The sequence below is a fragment of the Myodes glareolus genome, chromosome 10 (assembly GCF_982192425.1).
Source record: "Myodes glareolus chromosome 10, mMyoGla1.1, whole genome shotgun sequence".
Taxonomy (NCBI): Eukaryota; Metazoa; Chordata; class Mammalia; order Rodentia; family Cricetidae; genus Myodes; species Myodes glareolus.
Window position 1 is genome coordinate 53,322,479 of NC_142035.1, and position 26,465 is coordinate 53,348,943.

General features: G+C 45.0%; 1 protein-coding gene across 2 annotated transcripts in view; it reads left to right on the forward strand.

Annotated features, from left to right (window-relative positions):
* Nucleotides 1-26,465, forward strand: part of Fbn1 (fibrillin 1) — a 205,558-nt gene that overhangs the window by 68,254 nt on the left and 110,839 nt on the right. For both annotated transcript variants that reach the window (XM_048459620.3, XM_085696419.2), the window contains one exon: nt 24,113-24,310. In XM_048459620.3, the coding sequence (XP_048315577.2) occupies nt 24,113-24,310 (198 nt within the window). The remainder of the gene's footprint in view (nt 1-24,112; nt 24,311-26,465) is intronic.

A 26,465-nucleotide genomic window follows, 5' to 3' on the forward strand; every position in this document is an offset into this window, starting at 1 on the left:
TATAGAATAGAAAGTTAACATTTTCTGTTTTTCAATTTAATGCATTGAACATTTAATTAAATGATAAAGATACTGTTTTTCTTTTATTCCTGACTTTTCTGTAAGATATTGTAAGATATTTTTAGGTGGTGGATTTTATTTATTTAGTAATAATGAGATCATTATGACAGACCCTTTAATTTTTATTGAAATGTTTTTATTATTGATTTCTTATTTTATATGCATAGGTGTTTTGCTTGCACATATATCTGTGCACCACATGTGTGCTTGCTGTCTATGGGGCCAAAAGAGGACATCAGATGCCCTGGAACTGAATTTACAAATGGAAGCCACCATGTGGGTGCTGGAAATTGAACCTAGGCTTTCTGAAAAAGCAGCCAGCGTTCTTAGTCACTGGACCATTTCTCCAGGCCCAGACCATTTTATTTTTAATTAACTAACACTTTATGTGTTCTGGGCTAAGGCGCTTCCATTAATGTTAGGGCAGACATGGCTCAAAATGTTTCCAGGGGTTCTTCCTCTGATGGACTTAAAACAAAATTTTATTTTTTGTTTTCTAATTTCCTATATATGTTTTGAATGTTCCGGGTGGGCCTTGTTTATTTTAATTATTGGTACCCTCAATAAAATATCACCATCTGAAGTAATAATTCTGCAATTCCTCCCCCCGAAAGGGAGACTGAGCTGTGTGTGTAGAGAACTTGTGCATGAGGAGTATAATTCTGCATACCCCCCACCCAGAAGGGTGACTGAGCTGTGTGTGTAAAGAACTTGTGCATGGGGAGTGCCACCATCATTGTGGTGTGCAGCACAGTCGGTGTTGGGTGGCTTGGGCACAAGGCATGACTGTTCACTCCGGCAGTGTCTGAGACGTGTCTGCCATGTCTTCAGCTGCTCTGCCCTGGTACAGGATTCTGAATAGCAATGACCAGGAGTTTGTCAAGCTAAGTTTCTAAGTTTCAAATGCTTGTGAAAGCATTTCTAGCTTTATCATAAGGGCTATTATTTTTATTTTGTAGAAATTTCTTTTACGATATGTGAAGGTCACTTAGACTTAATTAGTTGCTTTTGTGCTATCAGTAGATAGTAGACATCTGAGGGGGAACAAATCGATAACTAAAAATAAAGTGACCTGAACAGTTCAGATGAAGACACTGAGTCAGAGAAGCATCTCTCCTCTGGTGTCATAGCAACTCACATACCGAACCTCCCTGACTTCATGTTGCAGACAGACTCTGTGTCCCAACAGATGATCCCAATAGGCTTACTCTAGTGATTGCTTGCCCAGGGCGCTGTCCAGCCACCAATTGTCCCATCAAAAGCCTTCTTGGGTGATGGCTGAGTGGCAGGGTGAAACTGGCCTACGTGATGATGAGGGTGACCGCTGAGGAAAGTTGGTCTGATCGCAAGTTCCTTGTCCCCCAGTGCAGCAACTATAGCACCAGCCTGGAGCAGTCTGCGTGCCCGCCCACCTCCCAGGCCAAACCTTCTTGTCTTCCCTAGAATTTCCAGACCACCCACTGGCACTCGATAGCATATAAAAGGATCCAGATGCTTAGAAAGAATAAGACTGAGGGTAGAGTGTGCACGGTGGTGTCCCACTGGCCTCTCTAGAGCTGGAGCCCTAATAACATAGCTGGCTGTCCAGAGAAGCCAGATGTCATTTCATAGTTTCCCTTTCTGGCTTTTGTTTTAGAAATGTCTCAGGATTAATATGCATTGTGAAATACATGCATCTTAAGGATATGCTTGTTTTGAAAGTCTCTGTGTCTTTCCAAATTCTCTATCTCTCTTCAGCAGTCCTTTATAAACAGGGGAGAAATGGTTTATCTGGTGTTCATACATGTTGACCTTTGCTGGCAAGAGGCAGAGAGAGGGAGAAAGAGCAGAGGATGTCATATACATGAGAGAGAGCCACGACAAAAGAGCACCACATTCACGCGGAGGCTGCATTTGCAGTATAGCACAAGCGGATGACTAAATACAGACAGCGTACGGTGTCCGGCCTACTTTCTTGGAAATTTAAAAAATGTTTCATTTTATACATGTTTTAGGAATGAGTAGGTGGTTGGAACTTAAGCCACTTGGCAGCTGCACAGCGGTTTAGCTAGTGGAATATGGTTTTGAAATAGTTCGCTCAAAACCAACTTTATAGAAGTGGCTTCCTCCCTCCCCGAGGATAGCAGGTTTATGGGAAACAATTAATTCCCCTCACAAGACACTCATTCATTAATTTATTTATCATAAGTCCTTCATTCCTCTCATCATCCTTTTTAATGTTGTTCCCCCAATCCAAGTTCATTACATAACCTTGTTTCAAAAATGTTCCTCCCAAATTATATTTCTCTCCTGAGCTGAACCCCCACAAAAGCCAGACGCTGTAGCTCTCTGTAATTCCAATGTACCACTTGGGGAGATGGAAGGCTCAGAGTAGGAAGCCTGGGGATCGTGGGTCAGCAAGCCTGGTGGACACAGAAGCGGACAGCAGGAGACCTTGTCTCAAACAAGGTGAATTGTGACGTGGGCACCATGATGTATGTATACCCACATTCAAGGGTAGGGAATGGAGGAGGAGGGAGAGAGAAGGAACAACAGGAGGAGGAGGAGGAAGGAGAAGAGTAAGAGCTAGTTAGCTGTTATTTTTGTTTTTTTATAAAATATCTTCAATGCTAAAACCAGCTCATGGCAAACAGCAGAGAATCGAATTATACCCGACTCTGAGAGTACTTGATGGATGGATGAGTGCTCAGTCCTAAACGTGGCATTGTCACTGCGCCCCCAAAGTTCAGGAGAAGAGGGGGTTGAATGATAGAAATAGTTGGAAGAGAGGGAGGAGGGGCCGGAAAGGCTGTCTTCTCAGTAAGACCACCTTTGCAATCAGGAGCTCACCAAACTGGGTCTGCATAAGAATGGGCCCATCAGCAATCAGGCATGGGTAGCGGAGGGGTCCAGGTGGTCCTCCCACTGCTGCAGAACCATTTTCCTCTGATGGCTCCAGGGTAAGGAGAAGCCATTGTTTTCAGTTGTGCACCAACTTGTGTTTCTTTTAACATTTATTTATTATGTATATAATACTCTGTCTGTGTGTATGCCTGCAGACCAGAAGAGGGCACCAGACCCCATTACAGATGGTTGTGACCCACCATGTGGTTGCTGGGAATTAAACTCAGGACCTCTGAAAGAGCAGGCGATGCTCTTAACGGCTGAGCCATCTCTCCAGCCCAGCTGCTTGTTACCCCAATCACAAAACAGCATCGGAAGTCACGGGTGTAGGAAAGGTGGCAGTAGGGAGGGGGGAAGATAATAAATGTGGGAAAGAGAAAAAAGGATGAGGGGGGGAGAGTAGACAGAAGCCTCAGTGACGTGTGACTAACACAGTAAAAGTATTGAAAACAAACCAACCCAAAAGAGAAACGCTTGGTTCATAACAAGTTCTTGACAAGAACATGAGGAATGAATAATTTCTTGGTTCACTGACGTAATGTCCTTTCACCCGTCTACCCCAAGTGTTTATGGAGAGTCTTGTTTGTGCTCCAAACGGTAAAGCTGGGTTCTGAATGCTACAGTTTAAACATTTCATTGAAGACTTCAGTCTGTCAAAAGTATGTATTTAAATAATAATTTAAATATCCCTTCTGTGGTGGTTGGAGTGAGAACGGCCCCCATAGGCTCATATGTTTGAATGCTTGGTTATCAGGGAGTGGCACTACCTGGGAGGGATTGGCGGGTGTGGCCTTGTTGGAGTCGGTGTGGCCCTGTGGCCTTGTTAGAGAAAGTGTGTCTCTGGGGATAGGCTTTGAGGTTTCAAGAGCCCAAGCCAGACCCAATGACTGTCCCTCTTCCTGCTGCCTGTGGATCCAGATGAACTTTCAGCTATTTCTCCAGCACCATGTCTGCCTGAGCGCCCCCGTGCTCCTCACCATGAAGGTAAAGGGACTAACCCTCTGAAACTGTAAGCAAACACTGATGAAATGCTTTCTTTGTATAGGAGTTGCCTTGGTCATGGTGTTTCCTCACAGCCTGTAGAACAGTGGCTAAGACACCTTCCGAATTTAACTATAGCCAGTGGGTTTATACGGCTCATTTGTGCCTGGTGGCCTGACCCTGCTCAAACCATAGCATGTAATAGTGTGCAAGCTGGCCCGCGAGTGCCTCAGTGGCAATGTATCATGTGCCATCACTACCACAGTGCTATCTGTAAAAGGAGCAGAGGTTTATCCTTGAGAATGCAAGTGCCTTGGTTTAAAAGATAGTTTCTCTTCTGCTTTGGATAAATCCAAGGCATGGGATAGAGTTTCCCTTGCTGATGGCAGAATGTGGTATTTCTATCCCAGCACAAAGGCCTAATCCATCTGGAGGCATCTGATATTGGTTCAATTCCCATTTGCAGCTCACATTTAGCAAAATAGCAACAATAATGATGAAATAAAGAAGACTTGTAGGTCAGTGTGCTGCCCTTTGCTGTTGTAGCTTTCCTAAAGTGGGTGTGGTCCACTGTCTGAATTGCCTAGGGTGGTATAACCTTGCCGTATACACCTGTATAGGGAAATTATTGTCAACTGGCTCACTGTCTGTTTTTGTTGGGGACCCTGTGGTAGTCTAGTAAGCCAGAGTTGCTTGCAGGGGACATGCAGTTGTTGGTAGGAGTCAGGCTTGAATTCACTGTCCACCTAGTCCACTTGTGGCCTGTGGGCTTCCTGCATCATTATCGCATGGCCGTCAGTAAGCATGTGTTTCCTGGATCCTGGGGGAATCTAAATTACTGCGGGGGGGGGGGAGGTCCAGTTCAGGATTTCAGATTTTCTGCTTACCGAATTTGGACTAACAAGCTCAAGACCGCCTACCTGGGAAAGCTACATGCCCAGTGGTTCTAGAATGATCTGCTTCCCTGCTGCTCTTCGCTATGTGTATTGGCTGAATAAACCACTTACAGGTGAGCTTTGAAGATGGATGGTATTATTCAGAAGCACAGGGCCCTCATTAAGAGAGAGAGCTTTGCCCCATAGGAAAATTCTCACCACGAGGTTGTCAATTTAGGGGATCATTTAGAATGGTTGATAAAGTCTACAAAGAGAAATGTGAAGCTTGTGTTGACGGTGAATGTTGATGGTGAATTTGTTTCTGTTTTCATAAGAATAAATGCGTATTAATGAAGCTACTCCCTGTTAAAAGCTGGGCAGAGGGCGGGGAAGAATTTTCAGGGAACACTATCTATGCTTCTTGGTTTTTGGCCCCTGTGAATACACTGCCTACTCACAGAGTTTAGGATGGTAATGACGATTTAAGCATTGAAATTCCCCGTAGGACTTCTAGGTTGTTTCTCTCATTTCACCCAATGTTCTAGAATCCATCTTCCCACAGAACAGGCAATGAACACAGCGAATGGTCAGAGGTGGGAAGGTGAAATCCACCAGCCCAGCTTCTTTGCAGGAAATTATGACTGTCTTACAGACCTGAACTTCCATAGTTTGGCACCCACAACTCTAGAGCTCCTCCCTGACAGACCGCTCGTCACTGGGGTCTTGGGTGACCTCGGACAAATCACTCAGCTCTTTCCAGATGTAGTTCTCCAGGCTGTAGGCACTCCCTGCCCTTCCGCTGCTGTCTGCTGTGAATACATTGGTTTAAGTCGCTCTTGAAGCACTCTGGGTGTGGGCAGTGTGCAGCTATCTCTCCTGTTTGGATGAGGAAATGTGGTCAAAGAGTAATGTGGTTTAAGAAGGCTCCCCTAGGAGTCTGCTTACTGGGCCCTTTCCACTGTGACATGCAGGAGGCTCCTTCCAGCGCTACAGTCTTATAATCTATAGATATTTGGAGCTCAGCCATGTTCTGTGTCCTTTATAGAAATCCCAAAGAAATGGAAAAACAAGGCCTTGAGGTTAGGAAATGGCACTGTATTAGAAGAGCATCCGACAAAGACTAGGGAATACATACAAGTCCCGCATATGAACATATGCAAATATGCCAGCTCTTCTATCACATAGCACAAATTCTATACTTAGCTACCACGAGGCTTGAAACTCCCATTTTCCCCCAGAATGTCATTTGCCTAATTAATCTGTCTCCTAAATAATAATAGTGACTGGTGTTTGAACATCCAAGGAATAGGTTCTCACTGATTGCATTTGTTGTTGGGGAAAGCGGCCCCAAAAGGAAGTTCACTTCCATATCCCTGTATGGCCCTTCTTACGTCTGGAACCACTGTGGGTGGTATGTCCTCACCTGAAGGCTAGTGGCGGCTGGCCTTGTCTATGACTACACCTAACCCTCACCACAGCCTTCTGAGGAAGATGGCAGAGTCGGGCCATTAAGCAGGAGGCTGTACTGGTTTGGGGTATGTTCTATATGCCTCCATTCTTGCCTTATCTTCGCACTTTAGAGGGCGTGGGTGTGACAGATGGCATCTTGAGAATCAAACTTAGCTGACCTCTGTAGGTGTCCACGGCAGCACTGGTTTCCTACAGGGGCAATTTGAGTCTCGATTGGCGAAGCCATCTTTCTGCGTTCTGGCTCCAAAATTCCCCTTCCGATAAGTAAGTAGAGATAGATGGACCTCGTTCTTACAAGACATCCGGTGACTGCAAACAACGGCCGGGCGTCCTGAACAAACTGAGCAGCAGTCTGTGACAGAAGGACAGCATCCTTTGACTCTCTCCCTTCGGAGTAAGCTGCTCGTCATTTCCTGATACTTAGATATGGAATTTCCCGACCACCCTCGCTTCCTTTGCCATTATTCCTCCAGCCCCCGCTCCATCGCCAGAGTCGATCCATCCTGCCCTTGAACGCTGCAGAAACGTCCTGGCGGCGGAGTCTTTGCGTGGATGCTCTGGGAAGCCAGGGGAGTTTGCTTTTCTCCTTATCCACATGGACACAGCGAGGCACACAGCTTGGCTGTGTTGGCAGAATTCACGCAGATTGTAAAATCGTGCTTTGCTCGAGACCCTGGCTCCTTTCGGAGTCTGTCTGCTTGTCCGCAGCCCGTGTCCTCGGCAGGCCTTTCACTGGAGTCAGACTCTTCTAATGAGAGTTCTTGGGTTTCAGTCGAGGGGAGCCCAGCCTCCATCAGCCAGACTTTCTGGAGTACTCGCGGCTCTTGCTCAGAAGTGCTCAGAGGCTGGAGAACTGGCTCCAGTTCCCGTTAGCAGGGGTCTCAGAACTCCTTAGACATAATGTATTTGTGACTACAATTTGTTAAGGCCGTTGCAGCTAGTAAATTGTGGAAGGAGCCTAGGCAAGGGGGTGGGGGGGGGGTCCAGAACTCCCTGCCTCCCTGGAGCTCCATATTTGGTGTTTCCAGTAACGTGAAGCAGATAAGAGGCTTCTGTGTTTGGCCCGGTCCTGTGTCGTGCGCAGTTGGTGCAGGGTGGTGAGGTGTTTTTATTTACCTGTTTCAGACAAGGCAGCGCTGCTTGCGTCCAGAGTGGATGTAAATATCTGTCCAACAGCTGCCTTTGGGGAACATTAGGCAACTGAGATTTCCCGACAAGGACGCTGTGTGGGTTACTTTTCTGGCTGCTATGGAGAAGTGCCCGACAAGAGCAACTGCAGGGAGGAGAGGCTGATATCACGAGCAGTCTGAGGATGTGGTCCATCACGGCAAGGATGCCGAGGTACTGAGAGTGGCTGCAGCTGTGACAGAAGGACTCTGAGGTGTTGTCACATCGCGTCAACGCTCAGGCTCCAGAGAGGCAAGAGCCTGTGTTTAGCCGGCATTCTCCTTTATTATTCTGTCTGGGACTCCAGACTATGGGGACCCAGCCCACCTTCAGGGGAGATGTTCTTTGCTCAGTAAAAGCTTTCTAGAAACAGCCTCCTCGCCACAGTCAGAAGTGTGTTTCCATGGTCAACACAGCATGAAGATGAACCATGGCAGATGGACTCCTGAATGTCCACACGGGGCTCTGGAGCTCACCGTCTCGTCACTAAGGCAGAGTTCTCTGGTAACTTGAGGTCTCCTGTACGACTTCAGAGATGCTCATGGCATTGTTAAGTAGCTCCCAGGAAACACTCAGCCCTCTCTTCCCACAGGACTGCTTCTATGAATACACACTTAATGTCCCTTTCCACTGATCCTTCTCTGAAGCTGACCAGCTATGCTACCCTTGCATTTCTGGTTTTATATTAGTATGTACTGAAACGAGCTATTTTCCTAACTTGTTTGATTTTTCTTTGCCTTCTTATAGTTCTACCCACCTTCTTACCTAGAGACTATGCAAAGCAATTGTCAGTGTGCCAAAACAGCCCTCACCTTAGCAAAATAACTTTGTGCTCTGCTTGGCTGGGCCGTGGGATGACTGAGCTGGTTTCTGTGTCTCTTCACCACACTGAAGGGAGTACCTGTTTTAAAAGAGTTTCTTGGCTTGAAATATAGCTAATAATTTAAGTGCTTCCTCAGGGAATTACCAAGATATAAAATTAGGTCTTGCGCCAATAATGTTGACATTGAATTGATGTTCAAAATGGTACCCATATATCAATGGATCTTTACATCCTCAACTTCCTTGTTTTGATGAACTGATAAAAGAACAGGAAATAGGTGAAGGGACAGAAAATGTGTGAATAGGGATGTCTGGAATGCGTCATCAGATCAAAGATTTACCAGTTTATTTTTTGAAGCAAGAATTCAAGTAGGGTATGGGATGCTAATTATTACTTATAACCATCTTGATTAAGAGTTCTCTCCCGTAGGACAACAAATGTGGCTTAGCCACTACAGGAGAAGCCTATTTATTCAGTCTGTGGAGCCTTAATTCTGGCAAATTCAACTCCTACTGGCGGCTTGAGTATATTTTAGACATGCTATTTAAATCGAGGGCTATGTGTTCTCTTTAAATGTGAACATCTTTGCAAGGACATACGTATCAAGTGATAGCAGGTGGCCTGGTGTCCCCCCCCCCCAGAATCAGTGTGTATGTTCAGAGCAGCCCTGGGATAGAAGAGGTACCCTAGAAGGACCCAGGCATCCAGTACCTTCCCTTCACCCTTTACCTAATCATTTCCCCTTCTTGTCCTCAGCCTGGACCTATCTTGCCCAGGCTCCTCAATGAATTCTTGGCTCAAACTTCATTAGCTCAGCTCTGTCGCTGACACACCCATCGCACTGACGGAATCCTGGCTAGAATGGCGGTTGCTCAGTTGTGCTTTAGACAAACCCTGCTGGCTGACCTGGTTTAAACCTGGCTTTCTTGACGCCATCTCTGGTGTGTGCCAAGGTGGAAAAAAAACTTTTAAAAACCCTCTGTGGCCCCTTCCCTTGCCCCTCTGGAGGGAAACAAGTTACCACCTGGCAGCAGAGTTTGTCAGGCTTGCATCCAAAGTAGTGCCATGAGTTAGTGAGGACAGTTCTGGGCAGGGAAGCGAGAAACTCAAGTTCAGTGCCGTCTCTGCCTTTCAATGGCCATGTTGACCTTGGGCAAATCATTTCACTGCTCAGTTTTGGGGCTTTCTTCTGTAGGGATAATTTGGGCCAGATGTTCCCTGTGGGCCTTTCTGATCCTGAAAGTGAGGGATTCATTTAAGGTTAGCAAACTCGTGAATGAAAGGATATTTGTGTTCTGCACACTGGCTGTTCTTTCTGCAAAGCCCCACCTCTTCCTACTGAGCATGGCCACTTCTGCGTGGTCTCCCAGTCTGAGGACAGCTCATCTCTTAGTCCCAGGCTTATTGTCTCAGAACCCGTCCGTTTCTTGAACGGCCACACTGAAGAAGAAGGGCATCTTAAAGTCTGCAGGATAGGGCAGGTGTTGCTTACTAATTTGTCTCTCCTGGTTGGTCCACATGGAGTTACTTTGCTGTTTGCTTCTTCCTGGGTGATCCTTACTCAAGCATCATTGAAATCCCTTGTGCTTGAGATGAGGTGTTTTATGGGTCCTGTTCTTCTTAAACCTGAACAACCCGAGCAGGAGCATCTCTGCTACACATGTATTTCTATGGTGACCCAGCAGCACGGCGCTGACAGTGGTCAGGTCACACCCATCCATCTACAGCTAAGCAATGCCCGCGATGTACAGAGGTGTCAGGAAATCTCGTGGGGGATCTCAGAGAAAATGGTTTCTTGAAGTCTAAAAGGTACCCCAAATCTGTGCCGAGCCAGCACTTTTCCACTTATTTTAAATCCAGCCTTTCAAGGGGAATTTAACTCATATGGTTCTGATTGACTTGCCCAAAGCTCATGGAAGAGTTTATAAAACTTATCTTCGCCCATGAGAACTTTCCAGCTCGTGTTTGTCTGGCATTGGATGGAACTTGAATCTGACATAGTTGAGGCTCTAGCCGCTGCTTCGTGGTGGCTTCATCTTCAGTGGATCGCAATTGAAGATGAGTCATGATGTGTCTTCTAAAGCCGTCCCGTCACAGAGAGACAGTAACCAGTCTCTGAGGCTTACTGCACTTGCCTTGGTCTTCCTGTCATTAAAATTTTTTTAAATAAAGATTTATTTATTATTATGTACACAGTGTCTGTCTGCATGTATGTTTGCAGGCCAGAAGAGGGCACCAGATCTCATTATAGGTGGTTGTGCGCCACAATGCGGTTGCTGGGAATTGAACTCAGGACCTTTGAGAGAACAGCCAGTGCTTTTAGCCTCTGAGCCATCTCACCAGCCCCTGGTCCTCCCATCTTAAGTGACTGGATGGTGTATAGATGTGACCTATGAGAAGAAAACTACGTTCACAGGTGGTACGTTTCCCCCTGCAATTGTAATGAGCAAGCCGTCTTAGAGATAGAAGGAAATTGTGCAGGTTAGACACGTTAGCACTCTACAAAAGCTCTTTGATGTAGGGTGTTTTTACCCTCCAGATCTTCGAGGGGTATATCTAGTGCAAAGCTTCCTGCAGAAATAAATCCTCATTAGACATGCAGAAGGCAAGGGAAGCCCATGAGCCATGCCGCTGCTGATTATAAAGGGCAGGGAAGCTTCCTTGCAGTGGTATGGATGACTGCAGAATCACCGTTGAGAACGAGACACACAAGGCTTCTGTGACAACCTTCCTCTCCCTCCACAGACTCCGCCCCTGCCTAAAAAAAGAACAGTATAGACAGGAAACCATTGGCAAGACTCTTAAAACTCGTGATAGGGAAGCTGGAGTGTAGCTCTTCGCAGCTGATAGCTTCTGGCTGGGGTACACATGGGGAAGGACTCTTTTCTTTAAGGGGCTGGCCACTGGCACTTTGACCATGCTCCAGTGAGTTTATGGGGGCAACACAATTTAGACTTGGTATTTTTCTTATTGCCCTTTGGTTTCGGGGTGGGTCATAAGCATCTGCAAGGACTGGGAAGTAAATGTGGTTGGGGTCCATTACGTGAAATTTCCAAATATCCAATAAAAATATTCATTAATAAAAGTGTTTTAAAATGCATGTTTGTTATCTTTGCACTTAGGTGTGTCAGGGGCATTCAGTTCTGATAACCTGCTGGGTTGGAGACTTAACTAACTTGTCTAATTAACTTTACATGGACTCATCTATGGAACGCGCATTCTTGTTGGTAGTTATGAATGGCCCAAATGGGTATAAGAACTAATTCTGTACCCAGTTAATATATGTTTGATTCAGCAAACATTTATTGAGTGTCTCTTGTTCTTTGCAGTTGAAAACAGAGGATAAAAGTCCAGAGATAAACAAGAGGCTTTTTCTCCTTCTAGGAAATTTGGTACCCAGTAGGCTGTGATCTATACTCTTTACTTTGTAGCACAAGGCAAGGTGGTATGGTTCTGTGTATATATACAGTTACAAGGTACCGTGTGGAAGCTCAGAAGATGAGAGGTAGAGGTTCATCTTCCTTGAGAGTCAGGTTGAACAGGTTGCTCCTAAAATGCCATGTTTAAATTTAGTCTTGAAAGACCAGAAAGGCTTTGGAAGAGAGAAGGGAATTCTGGAATGAAGCAAGCCAGACCTGTTCATAGGCTATATAAGCAACACCAGTGCCAGACTGTACCTACCCAGATTGCTGCCCTGTGTGGGCATGAGTGAATGAGTCCATAGGTTTAGATTGCCAATTGAGAAGCTCTCACTGAGTTAGGGGGGTGTGCTCCTCAGTAACAAGCAACCAGGTTGGCAGAGATCGTGGTGGGACAGTTCAGTCTTGGATCAAGGAGGAAACATGAGAGAGGGGCAGAAGAGAGTGAAGGCATACAGCCACAGTATATGGAATTTGCACATCCCATTGCTTGTCCTGTTTGTGTAGGTTATACCCTGGAACTTTTACTCTGGCTTTGTAGTAAAAAATATGCTAGCAAAGACCAATTATCTAATGCCTCAGAAACCAGCAAAATGATGTGTTTGGGGCAGTGGATTCTGTTCATATGTTATGATAGTATGTAATAGTAAGACTTACCTTTACTATCTTAGCACATTGTCTCATATAATTCTAACAAATATCTGACTGTCATCCATGTTTAAGAAAGGTGACAATCAGAGAGAAAATGGTTTGCCCATGATCACATATGTGCAAAAGGTGCTTCCATCTCTCATGGCACACAAATGGGTTTCTATGTGTGTTGATTGTGTTTCGTGTTTGTATGCATGATTCTTAAGTTTTGTTTGTTTTGCAGTACATGAGTTGACATGAAAATATACATCATATGTATGTTAATATAGTATATTTTAAAAAATGAACCCAGCATAAGAGCTAGAACATTAAGGCATGCTGCATGTCCTTGGCTTCTCCACTGCATCTCCTCCTTCCCTCAAGATATAACTTCTGTTGCATTTCAACATGTGCCCTTTTTTAGATGGCACCAAACTGATTCCAAATGTTTATCATGCAGACAACAGCTGTCACTGTGCTGAAGATTTAGGACATGAGTGAGCAGCCTTCCATATACAAGCATTGCCATAGTTCCAAGAGTTGTGATTCACTCCCTGGGTGCAGGGAAAAGGGAAGCTGGAGAGGAGGGATGAAGTAACAAGCAGGGCTTGCTCGGAGATTTGAGAGATCTGGGTTTCAATACCACCTACATGAATTTGTTTGGTAAAACTCAGAAAAGTAACCCACTTGCATTAACTTGCAAGTGTATAGATAACCTGATCTCTCTGAGAAAGACAAGTATTAGGAAAATTGTAGCTTTTAAAATCAGAAACTTTTTAATTGAAATTTTTCAGTCTGGTGCTTGCTCTCAGTGTAACCTTGGGCAAGCTCTCCACTGTAACTCCGAGCCTCAGTTTCCTGTGTCGTGGGATTGGACGAGTCTCCTCCACGGACTGTGAGAATGAAGTGAGACCGTGTGGGGGGGCAACCAGCACTCTATTCAAAAATGTCCACTCCATCTCCTTCTTCAGTGTTTCTTTCCAGTTCTAGCGGGAGGCAATCCAAGCTCGTCTTATACATAAACATTAGAAGCACACACAGCTCATAATTATGGCATTTCCTGTGTTAAAGTCCTCAGCAGTTCTCTCCAGTCAGACTTGTCATCAGAAGGCCTGCCGAGGTCTGGATGAGCCTTTCCAATTAATACGACATCTGGGATTGAAGTATGGGGGCGGTGGTCCTCTCATACTCAGTGAAGAGCAGGAAGTGGAAAGAAAAATCTAATAGCTCATTCACACACACAACCACACACACACACACACACACACACACACACCTCCATAGCTAAGAGTTTGGGTTTTGTGTATTTGTTTCATGGTCTGTCTGTGCTTATGTGAAGTATCTTTTACCCCACTTAATGGCTGAATAATTTTCTTTGTCACTGCAATGGTAACAGGTACCTTTCAGTATCATGGCTCCTCAATACATGGATGTCTGAAGACATTTGTATCAGCCTTTGCTCCCTTCTCAATCCATTCTTGCTGATGCACAGTTTGAGTTTGGACACTGGGACTAGTTCCAGTGCTTCAGGTTTTTCAGTATATCCTCTTTATTTGTTTAGGTCCTTACGATTATAATGGTACCAAATTAAATACATAGTATTTGGAAAGCCAGGTAAGGGGTCTGTGAGTTTTTTTTATTATTATTTCAATTGGGGGCACTATATAAGTATATCAGATCCAAATATCTCAACTATTTAGGAAATAGAATGGGGAAGACATAGACCAAGATATTACAAAATTTATTTTCAAAAATGGAATGGATTTTGCAAAAAGCAAGCTGGTGAGAGTGATCACTCTTCTGTTGGTTTAGCTTGCAAAGCTCACACTATCAGAGAGAAGTATGTTAAAGTACATCATGACCATGTCCCAATATCTTCCACCTTTCCGAGTGCCAGGAAAGAACACTGATTCTCAAAATGCAAGCTGATGAAGAAAGTCTTGGGATTCTCACTTTGGTTTTTGCTCTCAGTCTTTGAAAACTCATGGTAGACAGAACTCTCAAAGATATAACATCTCACTCTTGAATCCTCTTCATATGTAATGTCAAATACAGCAAAATTCACACACTGGTGTCTCTGTCAAAAATGAGTTTGAATGGGAGTAAAAAACTGAGAAAACTCAGCCACAACTTAAATAGACAAGGCAAATGCAAAGTTAATTTTATTTTAAAAGTCAAAAGGCTTAGAGGGAGCTCAGTGGTGGAGTATTTGCTCTGAGTCAGAGGAGATGAAGAGAGAGAGAGAGAGAGAGAGAGAGAGAGAGAGAGAGAGAGAGAGAGAGAGAGAGGGAGAGAGAGAGAGGAGAAGAGGAGGAGGAAGGAGGAGGTGGAGAGGGAGGGAGAAGAAAGAAAGGGATAGGGAGGGAGGGAGGAAGGAAGAAGAGGGAGGGAGAGGGAAGGAGGGCAGCAGAGGGGAAGGGGCACAGCGAGGCGAAGGGCACTAGGCAGTGGTCTGGGTACTCAGAAATGCCATCAAGGACCCGAGCGTTCCTCTCTTTCTGTTTATTGTCCTAGTGCATGAGCATTTGTCCTTGTGCCTTCAAGTTGGTCATGTTCTCCCAGGCATCTTATCTTCTAGAAAGATGAAAAAGACAAGGGCAGGGGAGTGCAGATGGGCTTATCTCGTTTTTATCAGACGGTGAAAAACATCCCTGGGTTCTATCTTCTTTAGGCCTCTGCCTGCATCTTACTGGCCAGTCCTGGGCAAAAGCCCATTCCTAACTGGAAGGTGGCCAGGGAGATAGGGATTGTTTAGCTGGTGGATCATCTATCTACTTGCTCACTGCGAAGAGACTTTTCTGGGTAAGGCTGAGGATAGCATTTGTCTGTGAGTAGAGAGAATCTTGATCTTCATCTTGTCCCTTGGGACATGTTAGACTACTTCTAGTGGGGTCTCTTATTGTTTTCTAACCATGTTCACTTTCCTCCCATGGGTTTTCACTTCCAGAAGTTTCTGAGCTATGCACCATTCTCCTACTGGCTATGGGGACACATATGTCAGGCCCTTCTGTCTGTGCCATTTATTGTCAATATTTGCCCCCTTCTGACGGTCACCTGCCATGTCCGTGACACAGTGACTAATTCCAAAGGGCCGGGTACTTGGTGTAATTTCTGCTTCAAAACGGTTATCACTTACAACCAAGTCACACTTGTTTGCTTTAGTGAGGCCTCATGGAGGCCATGCCAGTCCTGTAGTGACGCATTCTAGTTCAAGCACCCGTGGTTAAGTGTGGATGGCCGTGAAGCAACACCAGCACCAGCCACCAGAGTTCCAGTGTGTACAGATTTTAAGAAAGTCCATGTACCTAATTTTGGTGACTGAGTATGAGTAGTTCTTTCTTAAGATCAGTTTTGCAGTGTTTGGGAGGTGGGTTTTCTTATTCCCTTCCTTCTTTCCTTCCTTCCTTCCTTCCTTCCTTCCTTCCTTCCTTCCTTCCTTCCTTCCTTCCTTCCTTTTTTTCTTTTTTTCCCAACTACTTGAAACTGCATCGCTGGGTTTGGGCCTGTTGCTTGTCCCGTTCCTTCTACGTCCCCTCCTGCACAGTTCACTCCGGTGTCCCGAGTGATGCGACACTTTCTTCCAGCTCATCTTTCTTCCGCTGAGTTTAGCGCCAGGCCCTGAGTGGGAAACAATGTCAGGAAATTTCCTTCATTGGACATTGGCTTCCAAAGAGAAGTTCTGAGACCAGTGGAACTGCCTTGAGAGTTACTTAATAGTATAGCAATGGCGGGGGGGGGGGGAGCTTATGAACTCCATAAGCAAGTGCATATTTGGTAAAATGCCAACTCAAGAAATAACGCTTGCCAACCAGTATATGTAAACGATCCCACAGCCGTTGGTCTGGCTTGATATTACAGAAAGTCCATATTTATATGAGACATTTCTCAGGTGCAATTGGTAATGGCTGAACTTTCGTCCTTGATTTACACATTCTATTAGACCTCTCAGGATTAATGATAGCACGGAAATGTGGTGTGTATCCATTTACTGCGGAGCGAACACTGGCCTGGCAGCTCGCACACTAGGGCTCTTGGATTCCCATGCCTGTCATTGTTGAAAGCAGCAGGAAAATTGCTCTGGAGGCAGTTCGTCCCTCCCACAACGCCAGGATTCCATCACACACCACCGATCTGCACTTAACACTCAGGTTTCCGTGAGAAATGGCCAAATGCATTTGAAGAATCTCAATCATACATCGATGACATGAGCAAACGCTTATTTACTCAAAGGAAAAGAAGAGAAATAAATTTAGTGAGACAGTTACAGTATATAGGTCAAGATATGATTTAATCGGGTTTTATTTGGTCTCGACAGCGTCAGGATATACATACCACATCCTTCCCCTCAGAGCCAGCCTTCTCAGCTCTAATCAGCCCACCCATAACAGCTCCTTTGTCACAAAAGTGAGCAATGTTGAATACTTACTTTTACCAGAACCTAGCATCTCAGTTTCTCCATTTTAATAAATGCGCTGGAAGGCCAGGGTCTCTGACTGTCATCTCCCTCGTCTCTCGCTTCCAGTCCACTGGCAGCCTTGTTGATCCTAGTGCCTGAGAACATCTGCCTTCCGCAGCCTTTCCTGGCCCTACACACCAGGATCAAGTCGCAGCAGCTGCCTGTCTCAAGTCCTTCAGTGGCCGCCTTGCAAAGCTTCCTGTTTCCATGAGGGAGCCCACCTTTAGATTAATGTCTAGTGGTGACGCTCTGCCAACTTAGAGATAAATCCAAACTCCTCACTGTGGCCTGGAGCCTCCTGTGAAACTTGGTTCCTGCCTAATGTGCCGGCGGCGTGTCCCCTTAGCGTCTGTTCTGGTCAAGCTGCTTCTTACCACGGATGAAGCCAGGCTGCCTTCCCAGCTCAGGGCCACCACTCTCACTGTGGCTACTGCCTGGGAGCCCTGTGCTGTGTTGTGTGCAGCTGTTCTTGTTCTCTAGGCCTGTGCCTTTGTCGCCTTCGCTCAGTCTCCGTTGGGCATCTCACCGAGACTACCATCCCTAGTTCCTCTGTTGCAGCAGACATTTGTAGACTATACCACAGCTTCATGCCTGGAATTAGTTTATAATTTTTAGAATTATTCTATTCACTATTGTACTGTGTGTTTGTGTGCAATGTATGTCTGTATATGATATATGTATGTTTATGGTGTTTGTGGCGTGTATGATGTGTGTGTGTGTGTGTGTGTGTGATATGGGGAGATGCATGTGCCATGACATATATATGGAGACCAAAAAAAAAAAATCCCCTGGGGTTGATCTCCTTCGCCCTTTATGTGGGTTCCAGAAATTGAACTCGGGTCACTAGGCTTGAACAACAAGTACCAATCTTGCTGGCTCTGAAATGATTTAATATATTTACCTATTTCTTGACCTCCTCCTTTAGTGGACTGGAAACTCCATGTGTCCAGGGGCTTCACTACCCTCCTCACTGATGCTCAGCTCCCCTGTAAAGATTGTTGAATAAAGAAGCCTTGATTCTACAGTTTACTCTTTAGACCCAAGCATTCATATAAAAATGCTTTGTTGTATGAAACATGACATTTTATTATTCTAAAATGCACCATTTTCGATCGGCAATTTGGTGGCTTTCAATAAATTTACTTTGTCGGGCGGCATCACCACCATTCATGCCCATTCACCTTGTCAGGCGGCCATCACCACTATCCATCTTCAGAGCCTCTCTTTTAAGTTAAATTCATTTTTGACAATTCTGTATATATGTATAATGCATTTTAATTGACCTCATCCCTCCACCCCCTGATATCTCTCTCCCACCACTTTTACCCCCCCCTCATTTTTATGTCCTTTGTTTGGTCTTTGATTTTGTGGTCCAGCCATATGGGCATGGTGTTGAGTCATCCACTGGGACATGGGGAACTCCCAATGGCTACACCACTGAAGACAATGCTTCCACTCTCTTAGAAAGTATTGACAGCCAGTAGTTGACCAGAGAGGGGCTGAGTTACATGAGATCGTCCCATATTGACAGGCCTGGTCCTGTGCAGGCCCAGTGCAGGCAACTGCAGCGGCTGTGAGTTCAAGATTGCACAACTGCGCCATTCCCAGAAAATGGTGACTCATAGTCCTCCTCTCCATCTTCTTTCCAACCCTCCTTTCAAGACACAGATATCCCTCTTGGGACTGAGAACTCTACAGCCATTTGTTCTTAGCACCATGAACAGTCATGAACCTCTGCATCCATTTCTCAAAAATAAAAAAAAAGCCTCTAGTCAAAGTTACGTATGGCTGTATACATGAATATTTAGGAGACAGTTTGATAACATGTCCACTTGGCAAAATGAAAGCAATAGATGTGCCCCCTCCGGCCTGTGACTAAATCATGAGCCTTAGACCAGGTGCACAGCTCTAGGCGTGAGCTTCCTCCCATGGAGTGGACCTCAGATACAGTCAGCAAGCATCTGGTTATGACTGTGACGGTCCTGCTGCTATTGCACCAGTGTGCATGTCTGACCTGGCAGGAAGAGTTCACAACTGGGGGAAGGTGTTGATGATGTCTCTTCCCCAGTTGCCTGGGTAGCACATTCCAGCCTAGGAAAGCCAGGTAGGCGTCAGCGAGGAAGCTTCTACTTCAGCTGTAGCTTGACTTCCCTCTGTCTTCTAACCAAGCTATGTGGTGTCTTCAGCAATAAGATCTCACCATTAAGTGCTGGTGATCAACCAAGACCGAAGGCAATAGCCCGTGTTCTGGGAGTCTTTGGGGCCTTCCTGACCAACAACTCATAAGGAAGTATCCCATAGTTGGCAATGGGTATTTTGTGTAATTATCCATGCCTTCTGGAATTGGATCATTCATCCATGAAGGTGAACTGTTTGGTATTTTCACAAATCGACACTCTGTACTCACTAAACACAAACCCTCCTCTGCTTCCTTCCCCACATCCTGGGCAACTACCATTCTGCTGTCTCTCCAGAGCTGACTACTGCTGCCTCATAATGGGTGGATCTGCAGAGGAATGTTTTTAGTCAGTATATTTTTATGACTTCTTTAATAGCATAGGCCTTTATTTTTTATTTTATTTTGTGTTAATATAGCCTACTACTGAACATCTCATTTCTAGGAACAATTTAATTACAAAATATCCCATGACACACCTTGTAGAATATGAGTCCATGGCGAGACTGGTTGGAACACGGGCAGGGCTCCCAGCACCAGCAATTTGCAGATGCTTCTTAAGTGGTCCATGATGTCCAAAGATGCGTGGTTGCAATAGGAAACAGCAGCGATAGCAATGAAGCTGCTTCCGCTTGCAATCCTGGGGCCTTTCTTCCTGTCATTTTCTCTAGGTTAGAAACTTTCTGAAACCTCCCCCCACTCCTATTGGTCAGCTTTCCTGGGAGGAGCATGCTTGGTTTGACTTCTCTGTCATGAATAAATTGATATCTTAATCTTCTCTATATAATTTTTATGAAAGGAAGGGTTTTAAATAATTGGAGCCTGGTACCCAAAAATTACATCCTTCTGATTCTCTGTAGCTTGTGGTTCAGTGGCTGGGCATGAGCGACAAGAATTTACCGACCACAGGAGCACTTTGCCTGTCAGTGATGAGTTTGCATCAGGGCGAAGTCTGATTACGACGGAAAGAGAATTAATCCTGCAGTCCAAACATTCAGAACTGCCGAGCGGGGAGTGAGCCGAGCATCAGGGACCATGGCTGTATGTCCAGAACTGAAGCCTAGGCAAGGTGTCTCAGTGGGTAAAGGTGCTTGCACCAAGTCTGATGACCTGAGTTCAGTCTCTAGGAGCCACATGGTAGATGAGAAGAGAGCCCCCAAGATGTCAGATCTCCACATGTATGCATGGTGGTGCACCTACCACATCCCCCTCCTCCAATAAATCTAATAAGATTTTAAATCGCTTTTATTTGTAGACTTGTCTATATGAGTGTGGGTATGTGCCCATGAGTGCAGCTGTCCGCTGAGGCCCGAGGCATCAGTTGCCCCTGGAGCTGGAGTTGCAGATGATTGGGAGCCACCGGACTTGGGTCAAGAGTCTTTGGGCCTAGAAATTGAACTGGGATCCTCTTCAAGAGCAGTACATGCTCTTAACTTCCGGGCCTTCTTTCTAGTGGGAAAAAATTAAAACAAAACAAAAACCCCTCAGTCTTAGAGGCTAAAGTAATGAGACTTGAGGGTGGCCCTTGAGCTACGCACTCAACAGCGGGTCACATAGCAGCAAGACGTCCCAGAGGGATGCAATCTAGAGTGAGCGTGTTTGTAACAACTAACTCTGCATTTTAACTTTGGAAAGGGCTGGCCTGGTGCCCTAGTTCATGAGGATCTCATAATTGTAGGGTAGTATGCAAATATAAAATCTACTAACATGTTTTACTTGCTAAGAATAATCATTTCTGTGGAAGACAAGAGTAAACTATCACAACAGCATTGACGAAACACAGTCTCTGTCTAGCATGGGCCTATATGTGGATTGCAGAGTTGTCTAAGGAACGTTGTGGGAACTGACAGGCATAATTTCTACTCTCCCCTGTATTTCCTGCTGTTCCCCATATTTCCTGCTGTTCCCTGTATTCCCTGCTGTTCCCTGTATTCCCTGCTGTTCCCCGTATTTCCTGCTGTTCCCTGTATTCCCTGCTGTTTCCCGTATTCCCTGCTGTTCCCTGTATTTCCTACCATTCCCTGTATTTCGTACCGTTCCCTGTATTTCAATATTTCGTGTTGACTCTGGAAAAGTTGTAAAAAGTTCTTTTTGTTAGGAGCTTCTAAGCAGGAATTCACATCTGAGGTCTGGGGCCAGTGTTGTGCAGGGCTGACATGGACTTTTCTTGGTGTCATGTGATGTTCCTGGCCTTCGCTGATGCTCTCCACAAAACGCCTTGTTTGTGTTCCTCTGAATGCTTGCTCACTCGTGTATATGATACTCCGCTGAGTATTACTGAAACGAACACAGATCCAAGCAGTGATGTTGGGAGGCTCGTTACCCGCAATCCACAGTCCATTCTGCTTTTGCAAAAAGAGATTGAAAATGGCATGCTGATGCAAATCTGTTTGGCCACAGCGTTTGTACTGGCCTCAGTGAATTAGCAGGGAGGAGGAGACGAGCCTGCATTTTCTGCCTCGTGACGTCACATAGAAGTACTGTGTGACTCTGACCTCGGTTTAAGATACATAAAATAAGGCTATTGCATGAGCTAAACACATTTAATGCTATGTATAATAATGAAGAATTGGAAGTGATTTGGATGATACATGATAAGAGACTGAATAAATTATATCATAGTTTGATGGAAATTAGGCAACACTAAAACTCATATTTTGGAATAATAATTTCTTGGAGAAATATTTTGGCTAACATTTCCTGAAAGAAAACCAAAGTTCTATCTTGCAAACAAGAGTATAATCATGTAATCATTATGTTGTGGCTTAGGTAATACACACATTATAGATTATGTATAATGTGATCATATATAATCAAGAGTTTGTATGTTGTTAGGTTTCTTGTTTAGGTGTCATTCCCTTTCCAAACTGTCTAAAGTAATTTCTTCATTTTGAGTAAAAATACATGATAAAATATTAAATTATAAGAGAAAAATTAACAGAGTAAAGAGACAGCCTGCAGGGAATTGATATCCATGATATATAAAGAATTCAAAAAACTAAACACCAGAAATGCCAAATCATTCCCTCAATAAAGAGGCAAATTAACTGATCAGACAACTTTCAAAAGAAAAACAAGTAGCAAACAAATACATGCAAAAAACAAGTTGCAAATTCTTTAGCCGCCAGCAAAATGCAGCTCTAGACTGCAACACTGCTAATCCACCTCACCCCAGTCAGAATGGCTGTTCCTGAGAAAAGAGCAAGCAAGTGACTGGCGAGGATGCAGAGGGAAGGAACCTTTACACGCTGCTGGTAGGAATGCAAATGAGTACAGTCACGGGGGAAATGCTTGCAAAGCTGCCTTATCCAGCTGAAAACAGGATGTCCGGCTGTACCACTCCTAGGTAAATAGCCAAGAAGGTCTGAGGGAGGGCACCGCAGAGACACCCGCACACTGTCTTTATCAAATAGTTGACTTATGGAATCAGCTTACAGATCAAGAAATGTGTATATAGGAACAGTAGAGTTTCATCCAGCCATAAAGAAGAAGAAAATTATGTCATTTTCAAGAAAATGGATGACCACAAAACAGCCTAGGCTCAGACAGCGATTATATGTCTTCTCACTGATCTACATGCTTCTCAGAGCATGTAGACACATGAACAGGAGAACAAGAAGAGGAATGGAATAAACGGGGAATAAAATACACATGTATGAAAATCCTGGTTTTTAAATGATAAATAGATGAGAAGTATTTGTTAAATATCCATGGGGCCACATTTGTAAAGATTTCAATGTCCCATTATTGCACTCGAGTGCTTTTGTATCAGTCTACCCCAGAGTCCAGTGATCTCTTTTTTGGGAGAACAAAATGAAGGCTAAGATTTTAGTCAGTAGATCAGTGGTAAATTTTTGAATCCATTTTAAACTTAGTAGTGACAGACGATGACACGCTTTGAAGAAACCCAGCACATTGCACTGAGTATCAGAGTATATCTAGAGTTCAACTCCATGCCAACTTAAAAAACCAGTAGAGTGAAATACTATGTACACATGGTGTGACATTGGATCAGTTCAGACAGGGGAAAGTGGATCTCAATGGGCAAATGTACCTGCTGCCAAGTCTGATAACCTACGTTTGACCCCAGGGATGGACAGGCTGGAAGGAGATAACAGGCTCCCACAGCTTCTCTGTCCCCCACGTGCATGCCAACGGCATGAGAGTCCCCCTCCCCACCTCACACACAAATAAATGTAAAATTTATTTACATTTTAATTAAATAATTATTATATAATTTAAATTATAATTATATAATTTAATTAAAAAATTAAACCACTTAAGACATGTCTGCATTTAGCATTTCTTTTTGACAGAAACTTCCAATGTCCTTTATCTAGATTTTGACCTGTATTGTTGTGGTCTGTAGCCAACTATTGTACTGACTGTAGCCGGTCCTGAACGACGACTTCAACCCCTCTTCTTCTTTCCCCCTACTTCGCCAAGACTTTGGGAACCACTACTCTACTCCCAGCTTTTCTGTGATAACTTTTAAAAACCCACGTACCAATGGCAGGTTGTGGGCCTTGTCTCGTTGCGCTGCCTCAATTAATTGAGTACAACCATCCGCACTTTCGTCCCTGCTCTTTCTAAGGACAGGATTCCACCCTTTCCAGGACCGAGTGTCACTTGATGGCGTAAATGAACCACAGCTGCTTTATTCATTTATCAGCTCAAAGACACATGGGTTGCTACAGTTCTCAGCAGTTATGGGAAACACCAATGACCATGGGAGTTCGGATGTCTCTTGGACACATGGCTTTCATTTCACTAAGTACCTGTGGTACATAAAGGGGCTGATGGAATATAGATACCTAGATATATATAGATATATCTAGAATATAGATTTTCTAGACTGGGTGATTGGATAGTAATGCCAGGATGCTGTATTTGCCTCAGGGTAAGGGGTTATAAAGAATTTCCCTAAATTCGTCTGAGTCTAACAAAGGCATCATCAAAGTGGACAGCACCCAATATTTTACTCCCCTTTGTAGGTGAGGAAAGGGGTTTAGATGTGGAGCGATCCACTCAGACTTCACAGAGTCAGTGATGGGAAGCTACTGGAAGTTTGTGTCCCAGCTTGGAGCTGAGCAGGATGGGGAAGAGCTGCCCCTCTGCGTGCTGGTCCTTGGTCTCCCGGACATTGACCAGAGTCTTATTCTTCATTTTCAGATTACAGAACAGGCCCGTGTTTTACTGTGGTCAGCAACCAGATGTGCCAGGGACAGCTCAGCGGGATTGTCTGCACCAAAACACTCTGCTGTGCCACAGTGGGCCGAGCCTGGGGCCACCCCTGTGAGATGTGTCCTGCCCAGCCTCACCCCTGCCGCCGTGGCTTCATTCCCAACATCCGCACCGGAGCTTGTCAAGGTAAGGCAACAGGAAGAACAGCGAACGTATCCTGTTCCCACTGGAGGGTTGTCCTCTAGCTATGAAAAAAATGCCCTCTACCCAGCCGGGGGTGGGGGAGAAGTGGGAGTGCAGGCCAGCTGCTGAGAATGCCCCTCTCCCCTGCCTGGGGGAGGGGTGCAGGCCAGCTGCTGAGAATGCCCCATCCCCTGCCTGGGGTGCAGGCCAGCTGCTGAGAATGCCCCTCTCCCCTGCCTGGGGGAGGGGTGCAGGCCAGCTGCTGAGAATGCCCCATCCCCTGCCTGGGGTGCAGGCCAGCTGCTGAGAAGACCCTGTCCTCTGCCTGAGGGTCCAGTTGAGACCTCAGTAGCATAGCGCTTAGAGCCAGGAAGGCTGGCTGAGTCTGCCTTGCCAGCGGCCCCTCTGGCCCAGGAGTGGTTCCATGTACGTCTGGCACAGGAGTAGCAACTGTGTGGGGGCGATGCCGGGCCTGATGGCGGTGCCGTGTAGGAACACAGCGAACAAGGTAGTGGTTGTTGTTTTCTCTTCTCTTGAAACTCTGAGTCCTGAGCTCGAGGTTGGTACTTAGCTGACCTGGAGAAAACTGCTTCTCTGGACATTCGACATGCTACATTATGCTTTTTTTTTTAACAAGTCAGAAATAAATTAGAATTGGTTTCACTGTTTTAAATACCCCCAGATGTTGCCTTAGCGCTCTTCTGCCCTCCCCTAGAATCCTGGTTTTGGCTGGGACTCTGTTCCCCCAGCTGTGTAAATTCTTTCATTGTCTGGATGTCTGGCAGGAAAGAGGAGGAAGTGAGCAGAGGCCACTCCACACTAAACTGATGGGCCCAAAACCTCCCAGGCTAGCTCTGCTTTCTTTAGACATCTGCAGTACTTTTATTTATTTATTTATTTTTAAAAAAAGATACCTGCAATATTTTCATAAAGTTCAAAAAAAAAAGTGCTTTTCCGAGGGAAGCAGGTAGTAGTTGTTTCTGTCCCACATGTTCATTCTGAAGGTTAGGACACAGGAAAACAGGGTTTGAGCGATGCTCATCTGTGCTGCGGGCTGTACGAAACTGGAGGTGCCTGCTTCTCAGGCACCCCTCCTCTGGATGCCCTTGAGTGTCCCTCTGAATGTTAGGAGCAGCCAGAAGAGGTTTTGAAATCCTAGAATAGCAAGGACTTCTAGGAGTAAGCCTCTGCTTTGAAGTCTTATTTCTCTCATTCTTAGAAAGACTCCTTGAGTTTTGAGGAATTTGTTGGTCACTGTGTTTTGAAGTTGCTGATGGCCATGAATTGTTGGCAGTGTCTAGGGAGGAAGGCCTCCAGTTCCCGGCTTCCGGTCAGTGAGCTGATGGCCAGAGGTTTGGGTGCCAGCAGAAGTAAGGGAAGGGGAAGGAGAAGAGAGGGAAGGGGGACTCTCCTCGGCTTGTTATCAACTCTCCTACAGTCTGGATTTCCCCCAAAGTTGCTTCCTGTCCCCTCATGACTGTTCTTCAACATCTAAGGTGTAAATATAGCTTGGTGAAAATCCATGACTTCAAAATAGTAGCTTATAAGATCACTTGCAAAAAGAATTTCTTCTTTTGCTGGGAGAGGTTCTCAGAATGTTCTATGTGGCAAGGGTGTATTCTTGCTGGTGGTTCTAGCCCTTGGGCCGGATGGAGGCTATGGGCTGTAGGTTGACAAGGCCTGTACATAGGTATAGCTTGAGAGCACATGGTCAGTGGGGAACTGCCCTCATACACACTCCCTGTTGACCAAAAATCAGGATCAACAAGAGTATCTAGAGTTGTCTGACTGTAAAGTGTGATTTCAAGTAGCATTTTAATTAACATTCAGAAAATCCTGGTCAAAGATAAAAATAAAACTGACTGTAAAATATAATCCAATTGTTTCAATATAGTTATTCATTTATGGGTAAGGATATTCCGTTAAAATAGTGGTACTTTTATACCCAAATATATATTTTCCCTCTAGTCTCCTTTTTACTGTGTGTGAGATTTCCCAGCAGCATAAGAAAAGTGTCTGCAAATGGCAATTGTGTTGTTGCTTCTCCCAGCATCAGGACCTAAAGAGGGTACTGCCTTCACCGATGTTTATGACAGAATCCAAGAGGAAGAAACTTAAGGCTCCCATTTAGCAAATCAGTATTTTCTGTGTTCTTAAT